The sequence below is a fragment of the Leptonotus elevatus genome, chromosome 18 (assembly GCF_054856555.1).
Source record: "Leptonotus elevatus isolate MCC_2025b chromosome 18, RoL_Lele_1.0, whole genome shotgun sequence".
Taxonomy (NCBI): domain Eukaryota; kingdom Metazoa; phylum Chordata; class Actinopteri; order Syngnathiformes; family Syngnathidae; genus Leptonotus; species Leptonotus elevatus.
The window spans coordinates 11,208,082-11,218,721 of NC_141256.1; the positions used below are offsets into that span (position 1 = coordinate 11,208,082).

Consider the following 10,640-nt stretch of genomic DNA (forward strand, 5'->3'; position numbering starts at 1 on the left):
CAGCCCAAGCTTTTTTTGGGGTGGTGGGGGGGCATCAATTTTCACAATGCAGTCAAATGACCCAGACAAAAGGAAAAAGGAAATACAGCGTTAAAATTAGTTTTGTTATAGGCGATATAGCATGACTCCTTCTTGTGACTGGCCCCATGCGCGCTATTTAAAGACACATGATCAAGCATTGCAAGTGATCTCAGACAAAAACCTTTAGTAAGTAAGGCCAACAAGGGTTCGGAAGCTCACGTGAACAAAATTATTACTGCACGTTTACAAATACTACAAAACTTTCTTAACGTTCAACATTATGTTCTGCTCATTTCGCGTTTTTAAGGACGGCATTTTTAAAATCTGTCCAGGGACGACAGACAGGAAATAGCCTTTTGGCTAAATCTGGCTTCCTTACAGCCACGTTTATTAATGTGCTTTTTCCCTGGTCAATAAACCAATAAATAATTAAATAAACGTGCTCAATGTTCATCAATTCAGCACTTACAAACAGAGCTGCAAAGAAATACCAGGAAATGAATGCGCAACTAAGAAAAAGAAAGAACTCTACAAGGTTCAACAAAAGACTGATTTTGGAAGCGGGATTCAGAGTGCTCTCATGACTTATGTGTATGTGTTTGTATTTAGCCAACACAGCCAGTGATGTGCACCCTCTTCATGTGACAGATACAACACACGTCACCGCTAATGGACATGGAGTACTTCCCTATTTTTGTATGTGGCTTTTTCCTGGGCTTGCATTAAAGACATAAAACCCATTTCTCCATCAATAGCTGGCGCACATACTCACATTTGAGTACACGCATTCACACAAAACCACAAGGATGTTTGTGCAGCAGCATGTGCAACTATGTAATTAATAATATTATTGGAAAGCGTGGATCCGATTTTTTTTTTGTTTAACAATTTTCAATTACAACAGCATGCGGTAGAGCAGAGTTGAGCCCTTCAGTGATGCTTACCTCCTGAATGTGCCTATATGCTATCTTGACGTTTCACGTTTTACTCACGGAGAAGGGGGGAACGGTCCAGGATGTTGTGTTGGGGACCTCGGAAATATATGCAATACATCTATACCAGGCTTAGTAAAACTGGAGAGTTGCAGGATATGTTAAAGCCCATCCAAAAAAAATAATGAATGGCGATTGATACCGTTAAAGTCAAAACATCTTCATTTAATGAAAATATATCCGGTTACAACTGAAATAAAAAGTCTAATGGAAATTAAAGACAACGTGATGGTATGTCGCTGAACCAAAGTCAGATATGTACATTGAAAACTCCAGTGTGTTTGACATTAAATTAACGTGGGTCCTCTAAATACTGATGGGTGAATTCAGCCTTGTGAGAGGAAGAACCGCTGTTTACCACAAACCTCCAAAATGTGCAAAAACTTGAACGCGTCAGTGGCATCCGCCATCAGCTCTGCTTGTCTTGAATGTTCACCAGACTGGAGGCGTACGACTTTGCTCTCTTGGCTGCAATAAAGGGAAAAAAAGAGGAGAATCGCCATTGCTTTGTGTGTGGTTTCATTTTTATTCATAATAAAAGTAAGGCTGATGCTATCGAATAGAGTATTTTATCGATTATCCCAGCCTTAATTCAAGTAACTGGATAACAACTGATTTGGCTTTATTAAACAAAACTGTGCGCATTTTGAGTTGCAGGTAATATTTTTGTCCACTTGGGATCCTCACATTCCACTGTAGTATCTGTGACTTTGAGAGTGTATAGCTTTAAAAAGGTGGGGGCTCGCCCGGTGAGTGACGTGGGTGTCAGCAAATGACAGTGTAACACGTCGTTAACTGGCTAACCCATTAGCCCACTCTATTTTTTTTTAGTTTTTTCAAAATTACAGCCTTTGCCATTTGTAAACGCCAATCGACAACTGTACATTGCAATAACAATTAGAATGACGATTACACAACCAAATATTTAAAGGAATCTCTGCATTTATGATTTTGTCCTAAACTCCAAGTACGCCACCCCCAAAGCCCCTTTAGCAGCCAACAAAGAGCCCTCAAAACCCCAGTCAAAATATGTGCGCGCAACAATGGGGGAATTACGCGGGTTACTTACGGTGTATGAGCTTGCGTTTCTTTTGTTCCGAGTGAAGGAAGCTGCTCAAGTAGAAGATGATGGGCAGAAAAAGCATGAAGCTGGACACGGCGATGACAGGCACCGTCTCCTCCCGGGGGAAGGAACATTTGAAGTTTTTACTCCACAGCCTGCGGGTCATGTTCATCTGAGAACGAGGAAAAGTGGCAACATAAGCGCTGGCGACGATGACACAATATCGCTAATAAGTCCGCCCCATCTATGCCGTACTCATTTCGGAAATGCAACATCTGTAATCAGCAAGAGTATACGAACGACACGCGCTGACACTTCAAAGTCACAACACTGGAATTAAAAGTGAAGACAGTAATGCTGCCATCAGCTTCCACTCCGCCCGAATGTGCAACAAACAGCAGAAAAAGAGCTAAGACTTTGGGAAATGTTAATCGCATTCAAATCCCAAGGCTAAAAAAACACCTTTGTGCAGTTTGATCGTTTGGCCTGTCACGACAGCAACTTTCTCGGGAACGCATTTAGTATGATAATGCAGGTATGCCCATTTAAAGTAACGGGAAGGCATAGAAACAGTCATTTGTGAAGTGAATGAATGTGTGTGCTAAACATTAGCACAGATGCTTTAAAAAACAACAACTTTTTATTGTATTATAAACACTGGTTATCTTAATTTCCCACTACAATATTGACACTATTCTCTACATTACATTACACATTATTAGTGCTAAATGTGCTAACAAGGTAGTTTGCATATACTGGCTGGGGGGTGTTTATTTACTGAGAGTATCAGATGTCTATGCGGGGTATGGTGCAATTAAATTGCATATATGCATTTTAAAATAACATTTTTATACAAATAAGCAATAATAGTCGATTAAAAATACAATATATGATATGCTACTATTAAGTGGATGACGAAACCAGCAATTAAATGGAGTCTAATGAGAATTATAGGGCATTATTTGAGGAAATAAGGTAGAGGGGTTTCTTTGGTTTATGACGCAGCTCTGTTCCTATGATGGCTAACACATTAGCAAGTCATAGTTACAGTAAATATCTCTCAGAATAACAGACACCTGAGGACACTATTTGAGGAAAATGCGGTACCTTAAGTGGCTTTGATCCTTTAGTTTCTGACCAATCTGTTATGAAACTGCCCGATGATATTCCATTTTTAAGGATCTAAGTGTACTTCACAAGTAGAGGGGGGAGCCCAGGAGCAAACAAATCCAAACTGCCACTTCAAGGACCAATGAAATTGTAATTGATCATGACTAACACAATCCATAGTTTGAGTCATTGTTAGCTACAATGAATTATAAATAGCGGCTCTAAGTACTGCATGTTATGTATTTTAATTCCAGACCACCTGTCACAAAAGTAAAAAACAGTATACAGTACACTTTTTCCAACATTCCCGAGAGTACGTACCCCGTCTTCAATGTCAATACACATCGTGTCATTCTTTTCCATGCCGCTGTATAGCTCATTGAGGCCCTTATATGCACTCTTACAATTTCTACAAAGCTCTGTGTGGTTGCCCTGTGGAGACGTGGCAAAAGGGGACACACATTCAGTTTGTGTGAATCTGTGACCGCAAAATAAGATAAAGTGAGTACCTGTTGGTATCTATCAAAGCAGGTGAGAGTTTGGTTGAGCGTGGACATAAAGTACAGCGTGTCATCAGTGAGGCTCTGGAATCCATCGTTGATACAGTCTACATGAGGGGGAAAATGCACCAGCAATAAAAAAAATAAAAAATAAATCAAAATTGCTTAATTAATAACGGTAACATCGAAAGAGGAAAGGGACACGTTCAAAAGTTATCTGATTGGCAAATAATGAAGACTACAGAGCACAACTGATAAAAGTCACATGCCTTGTCTCTCAAAGTCATATGATTCATAACCATAGGAGAAGTGACTCCTACTGCATGTACAGTAGATGCCCAATGAAGTGTTTTTGTGCACTTACTGTCACAGGCAGATTTGGTCCACAGGTCCTTCAGGTTGCGAAAGAGCAGATAAACCACCATGAGACGGTCACTGCGCAGAAGGCTGTCCCTGCAGCTCTCATTGCCAGGACCCAACTGAATACATTAAGCACCAAAAACAACAACAAACCAAGCAGAGGTTTAGCGTTGCCTCCAAAAAATAAACCAGCTGTAAGGAAGAAAATATCACAAGACTTTCGTGACTCGTGAGACACACACACACACACACACACACACACACACACACACACACACACACACACACACACACACACACACACACACACACACACACACACACACACACACACACACACACACACACACACACACACAGCTCCAAAGTCAACGTTGTTGTGGTACCTGGTCCGAGGAGATGTTCAGGAAGGTTGTCACCAGGTTGCCGTAGGCGCCGAAGCAGTTCTGGCAAATTTTAACCGGCCGCGCGGACGGAACCAGGCAGTTGACATACGCCACATAGTGCTGGCCAAAGAGGCGCAGCAGCTCGCCGCAGTAGTCGCTCACCTCCAAGTCGTCCGGGAAGGCGGACAGCAGGCTGAGAGGGGCGGGAGAGTCCTCCTCCGCCGCCGCCGCCGGCTTGAAAACGGGTGACTCGACCGCAGCCAGCGCGGAAAGTGTGGAGTTAGCTCCTTCACTTGTCGCAAGAGCGCAAATATACAGCACCCACGCGGTTAAAAACCAGTTTTGGTGATTCAGAGGCATGTTCCACAGCTTACATGCGTTCGGGTATGTTCGTCCGCCTCAGAGAACCCATGACTTCCGGGTTTGGGATGAGCGGGATCATGTGACCGATGGAAATCTCGCGAGATCTCAAGAAGAACGCCATGGGCAGTATTTTACATACAAATACAGTGTGCGGTGATAACAATAGTAGTAGAACGTAGGAATATATATCTTTTTACATTTATTTTCTTAGCAATGGCAAAGCTAAGCTTTTTTATTTTTTTTATAGATCTGAATATGAAAGCTAAATGTCCATATCTGCTGATTTTTGTGTAATTTCGAGGTAAAATTAAATGTTTTATCAAAATATAATATCACACTTCTATTCATCAAGCATTTACCCATGTACGTATTCATTATAAATCCATCATATCTCTCTCTCTCTCTCTCTCTCTCTATCTATCTATCTATCTCCATCCCTTTGTCCATCCATCCATCCTCACCGATACACCATTGCATCAAATAATCAGAGTCAGCGTAAACGCTTTGGCCTCCCACGCTGATTGTGATAATTGTCACGAGGCCCTCGAATCAAGCCGCGGCAGTCAATGGCCGCTAATGTGAAATTAGTAGCTTTTGATAAGTCTCAGGCCGCATCAATTCTGCAGTCATCGGGGGCCTAATGAAAATAAGGGGGAAGAGGACGCGCGCGGCACAGTCCGCCTATTCTAACGGCCGTGTGCCACTCGAGTGGTAAATACAGGGGTCTATCCTCCCGAAATGCTGCACACGACGGCGAGAGCTGCTCATTAACTCTTCTATCTGCCAACTAATTGCTCAGACGTGGCATCATTCCTTTATCTTTGCCCAAAGTGAGGCCTACCTCTCCATCAGAAAAACATGCAAAGTCCACTTGGAAGCACGGCCGTCATTTTTGTCGTATCATATTGCACTCTCATTTGCATTAAAGTAGTAACTTGGACATTATGACAGTGATAAGGCAGTGATGGGGATCATACTGATTACAACGTTATTTGCCTCTCTTCCTCTGCCGCTCTAATCAGGAGTGCACCAAGTAAAAAAAAAAATTTTTTTTTTTTAATCGGCATATCATTACCAGAGATGACCGTTATTGTCAGATGCTGGCATTCATTAGCATGTGCTAGATAATGGAACCAAGAGTACAAAAATCATCAATTAGACTGATCAAATACATGATGATGATGATAAGAGCTCTTCAGGAACTATACATAGCCAGGCTCAAGCTGGTGAACTTTCTCTTGATTTTTACACACAGTCCACCAAAGAAAAAGTGCAGCAAATTATACTCAAAATGACCCGAATTTAAAATCCGAGGTATTCTATGGCAAATGTCAACTGTATTCGGGTAATGTTTTCTATTGTGTGGAAAATCACCCCCGAGAACGGACGGCTCGTGCTCGTGCCCGTATAAGCCGATCAACACGTTCTTAAGGGAATTTAGAAGGAAACCACACAAAAGTTAAGCACTGTTTTACGTTTTTCTGTGTATAACCTCAAAGTTACGAACTCCACAATCATGGATGGCTGCTGCGACACAATCCTGCACAAACATGGCCGACTAAAATAAAGTAAATTGTTGAGTCTGCTCTTTGTAAGATTTTGTTATGTACCTTGGAGGATGGCAATAAATAACTTGAAGTCTCTTTTTTTTTTTAAATCTATATATATCTACCACTGCCACCTTAATGTTGCTCTTATGTCAAGTTTCTACTTGTAAGTTGGGTCACTCATAACTACCGCGGTACTCGAGTAGCCGTAACCAACCGGTTTTCCCGTGCCTCCCTCAGCCAACACAGGTGTTTCAAATGATCAGCTAATCAGTAAGATCTGCATGCCGCCTGATAACGTTCCTCAGATGTGTTGGTTGAGGGAGACATGGGAAACCGGCTGGATAGGGGTACTCGAGGACCGCGGTCGAGAACCACTGACTTAAGGCACTGTATGTTTTTTTTTGTGCCAACCAAAAAAACACAACCTTCAGCCGTTCAGAATTTTTTGACTAACATCCATTGTAATCCTGCTTTTTACACCTACAGAAAGTGTCGGCTTTCGGTTAATTTTATGATGATTATTTACTGTAAACACATAAGAGGGATCAGTACACTGTTGTACAATATTTTTGTGTCATCCGTTGCTCTTGCTCTCTCAGTTAAGTATACTAAATGTTTGTGTTTCTTTGTCATAAAAGATATAAAAACATGACTAGAGATTATTTAAATAGGGTATTTCTTTTCCAGGATTTCACTTATTGCGGGTCTGGTCTGGAATGTAACCCCGCTATGAATGGATAATTATACTGTTGCCCCTTTGTTTATAAATAAACATAAACAACATAAAATTGAGACAAGACCTGTTTTGGGTCTTTTGAAAGTGCCAAATAAGAGATCACGTTTCCCTCCACCCTCTGCTTACCCACTGATTTAACCTCATTCGATAATTGTTTAACATGTATTTTTTTCTCTCGATATTTTTACCATGCGAGTTGTGCCAGTCTCTCTGCACAGGTTAACTTCCAGTGGCCTTCAACTTGGCTCTTTGGCGCGATGGAGAGAAAAGTAGCTGTAAAGTTATGCAGAAGTTATTCTTCATCCCTCGGGCCGTCCCTAATCCGCCCAAAACCTCATTCTTTCATCGGAGAACTGTGCCTCCTTTCTTGCGCCCCCCTCTCTATACAACATAAAGTCAGACTGCATTTAATGGTTATGTCGCGATGGGAGAGGGGCTTTCTTCTTCGCCCTTTCTCCCCGATATCGCCCTTTTTCGTCGTGTGAGTCTCCCAACCCGCGGGGACCCCCATATTCTTCCCTCGGCGTCTGACTCGAATCGCAAACTAACCCTGATTTTCACCACTTTGCTGGGAATGGCGGGGAGTGATAATAGAGATTTCGCTTTCATTTTATACGCTTGACTTGGTTATTGTTGCTCTGCTCCTCTCCCGTGAGTCTCCTCTTTTCTAGGGATTAAGCCCTGACTTCGTCCTCGCTATACTGGCTGCCGAAGTGGCCCCGGGCCCCGGGGATGACAATTGATGCAGATCAAGGCAGGCCTTTTCTGTTCTCTGAAAAGCTCACTCCAGTTGAAATGAAGCAGTTGGACCGGACACGAGGGATGCTCGTCAGTTTGCTTCCCACAAATGCACGGCGGCAGCGAAAGTTGGGAATTGCTTTTTGCTTAGAAACGACGCTTAGAAATAAATGTGTTGGATATCGCTGATGTCCATCTTAAGTAGGCATAGACCGATTATCGGCCGGGCCAATTATCAGCATTTTGACAAATATCGGCCATTTTGAAGAATCATATGGCCTATTATAGATCCATTTCAGGGAACTAATTATTTAAATTTTCAGAGAACTCTCTGCACCTTCTTATTTTGGTTGAAATTAAAAGTAAGAATTTAATACTTCAGATATTTTGACATTTTGGAAAACTTTATTTACTGTAAAAAATAAGCAATTATTTACTTGTTTAAGTTTTTATTACTTTTGAATACATGCTACTGCCCCTGGGAGATCCCTGAACTTTTTTTGTATCCCCAATATTTTATGAACCCTAAAAGTTGCTCAATAGGCATATATATAAAATAAAATAAAAAAAACATTTAAGAGCTGGAGTTTCTGTTATTTTCAAATTTTGATGCCAATATTTTCCCTTTTAGTGAAAATGAATATCGGCTCCAAATATCGGTTATCGACGTCCTTGACTGTACTATCGGCCCTGACATATGTTAGACAACTTTTGCAGTCCTCTACAAAAAAAAAAAAAAGGGGGGGGGGGCAAAAAAACTGACAAACAAAAACAAAGAGAATCAAACATTGTATATTTTTAAATAGCACAACGCTACGTTCAACCAATCCACAGAGACCGTTTGTCAGTATGAAGAACGTAGGGTACGGTCTTGTGAACTCACCAAGTACGGTCTTCTTAAGAATGTACGAGAAAAAAATTATTCTTAAGAACGTGATTCTCTTTGTAAATTGGAACAGCCAGGGCTGGACTGGCCATCTGGCATACAGGGCAGAGGCCCGGAGGGCCGGTGTCTTTTGGGGCCGATGTGGTGCTATTCAATAATTCATTTCCTCCATTTTACCACAGAGGCCGGCCCACAATTTAGAGGGAGCAGCCCATTAATCCATTTACAATATAGAGAGCAAACTTAACCAATAAACATCAGTGGTAGAGCTACGTGGTAGCCAAGGCTGCTCAGATATTGGGCTAAATATCAAAATGCCAGGACCGATTATTTGTCCCAGTCCAGCCCTGGGAACAACTGTGTACTTGTTAAACCCCGAATTGTAATAAGAGAAGCTAGCTGTTGGCGCTACTGACAAGCTAACTCCTGCTGTGGCTCAACAATGAAATAACCTCGATCAGATTTGATGGTTTAGTCACAGACTTTCCCAAAAGTTACGTTTCTCTTTCCCATAAATGTGGGGAATGAAATTGCGTTAAAATGTACAAAATCTTCATCGATCGATATCGAGCACATGATGTTTATAGAGTGGGGATTTAATGTGCGGTCATTATAGCTTTGCTTGTGACGCAGATACAAAAACATCTGTCATCGCCGCAACAGTGTCCACGCATTGACTGTGTCACCTCCAATCAGGCTGTTGACGGAGTGTTGTGCACTCTTCCGCGGGTCACTTGGGTCGAGCCTCTCCTAGAAGAGCCGCCCCGGTGCTCGTACAGCGAGAAGGGGAGGCGGCGAGCGGTGGGATAATTACCAAACGCGCAGCCGACCGCAGACACACAAAAGCCGCTTTGACTTCCTCACTGCTGGTCGTCCCGGAGAGGACGGTCCCCGCTCGCTCTCCCCCCACTCAACCCCAGAACACCTCTCGTGGCTCCCGAGAAGCCCGGACGTCTTGTTCCATAACAAGACGCGAAAGTGACTTCTTTCAGCTCCACTGAACTGAACATAAACCCCCAGCGACAACCTCCAGTGCCCAAACAGAACAGGGGAGGACGGGTGGGCCAGGACGGAGCCCGTGGGAGGGTGACGGCCGGGGTGGGGTTGACGGATCGTTCGATAAAGTTGTTATTCACGTTAATGGAACACGGGGTGCCCAAAGTCCGGTTTTCATGCACTTTTGTCTCATATATCTATATATTTTTATAAATTTTGACCGGGCCACAATGTTATTCAAAAAAATAAATAAACTGGTGGAAGTGGGGGGGTCTAAAAACATTTGTGGTTACGACACCCACATCCCTCACAGGTGTGGCGCCCCTGTCATCAACTATGACTTCTATACTGTATAATAATGCTAATGAATTATAACTCAATTTCTACACACATCTAATCAGAAAACAAACACAGTGTAGCTCAACTTCTGACTAGCAGATGTCATGCTTAACCAAATAATGCTAATAATAATTACAATAATAATAATAATAATGCAGATTTATGCAACATTTAAACAGCCGATCTCAGAGCTCTTTAGATGGAGCCAAATCCATTTTTAATGTTTTGTTGTTATATATAATAATAATGATCATCTTAACGTATTTCATAAGGAGATCAACTGATGATGCACTTTCCTAAAAAGAAAATAAACACCATGCTGATTTTTCATTTGAAATCATTAAATGTACAAACATTTGTTGGTATTTTTTTTCCTTGACTGCGCCAAATGAAACTGAAGAAATGACCGTGACACCCTCCACCCCTTCCACTCCTTCCACTGGCAGTGACACGGCAATGAAAGCAAGACGTGCTGTAAACATAATGGGCCTCGGGGGTGATTGTTTCTGGCAGGCTACAAAACACGTCGGCCCTCCCCTCAAATTAGTCCCCCAGGAGGGGACGGATGGGCTTGGGATAGGGGGGGGGGGGGGGGTCACA

General features: G+C 42.3%; 1 protein-coding gene across 1 annotated transcript; it reads right to left on the reverse strand.

Moving 5' to 3' along the window:
- Positions 1-1,157: 1,157 nt before the first annotated feature.
- Positions 1,158-4,942, reverse strand: ostm1 (osteoclastogenesis associated transmembrane protein 1). The gene is made up of 6 exons (XM_086061224.1): positions 4,433-4,942; positions 4,051-4,165; positions 3,696-3,793; positions 3,508-3,618; positions 2,083-2,248; positions 1,158-1,481 (listed from the first exon to the last, which is right to left on the reverse strand). Exons 1-6 carry the CDS (start codon positions 4,790-4,792, stop codon positions 1,423-1,425), a joined length of 909 nt encoding a protein of 302 aa, XP_085917350.1. The 5' UTR covers positions 4,793-4,942; the 3' UTR covers positions 1,158-1,422.
- Positions 4,943-10,640: the final 5,698 nt, after the last annotated feature.

What these genes read in the sequence shown, in the direction of transcription:
- ostm1 (XM_086061224.1), bottom strand. Translation starts at nt 4,792, where the DNA reads ATGCCTCTGAATCACCAAAACTGGTTTTTAACCGCGTGGGTGCTGTAT. An exon ending in TGAACATCTCCTCGGACCAG is followed by an intron (nt 4,166 to 4,432) that starts GTACCACAACAA and finishes TAATGTATTCAG; the next exon opens with TTGGGTCCTGGCAATGAGAG. An exon ending in GTATTGACATTGAAGACGGG is followed by an intron (nt 2,249 to 3,507) that starts GTACGTACTCTC and finishes CCTCGTTCTCAG; the next exon opens with ATGAACATGACCCGCAGGCT.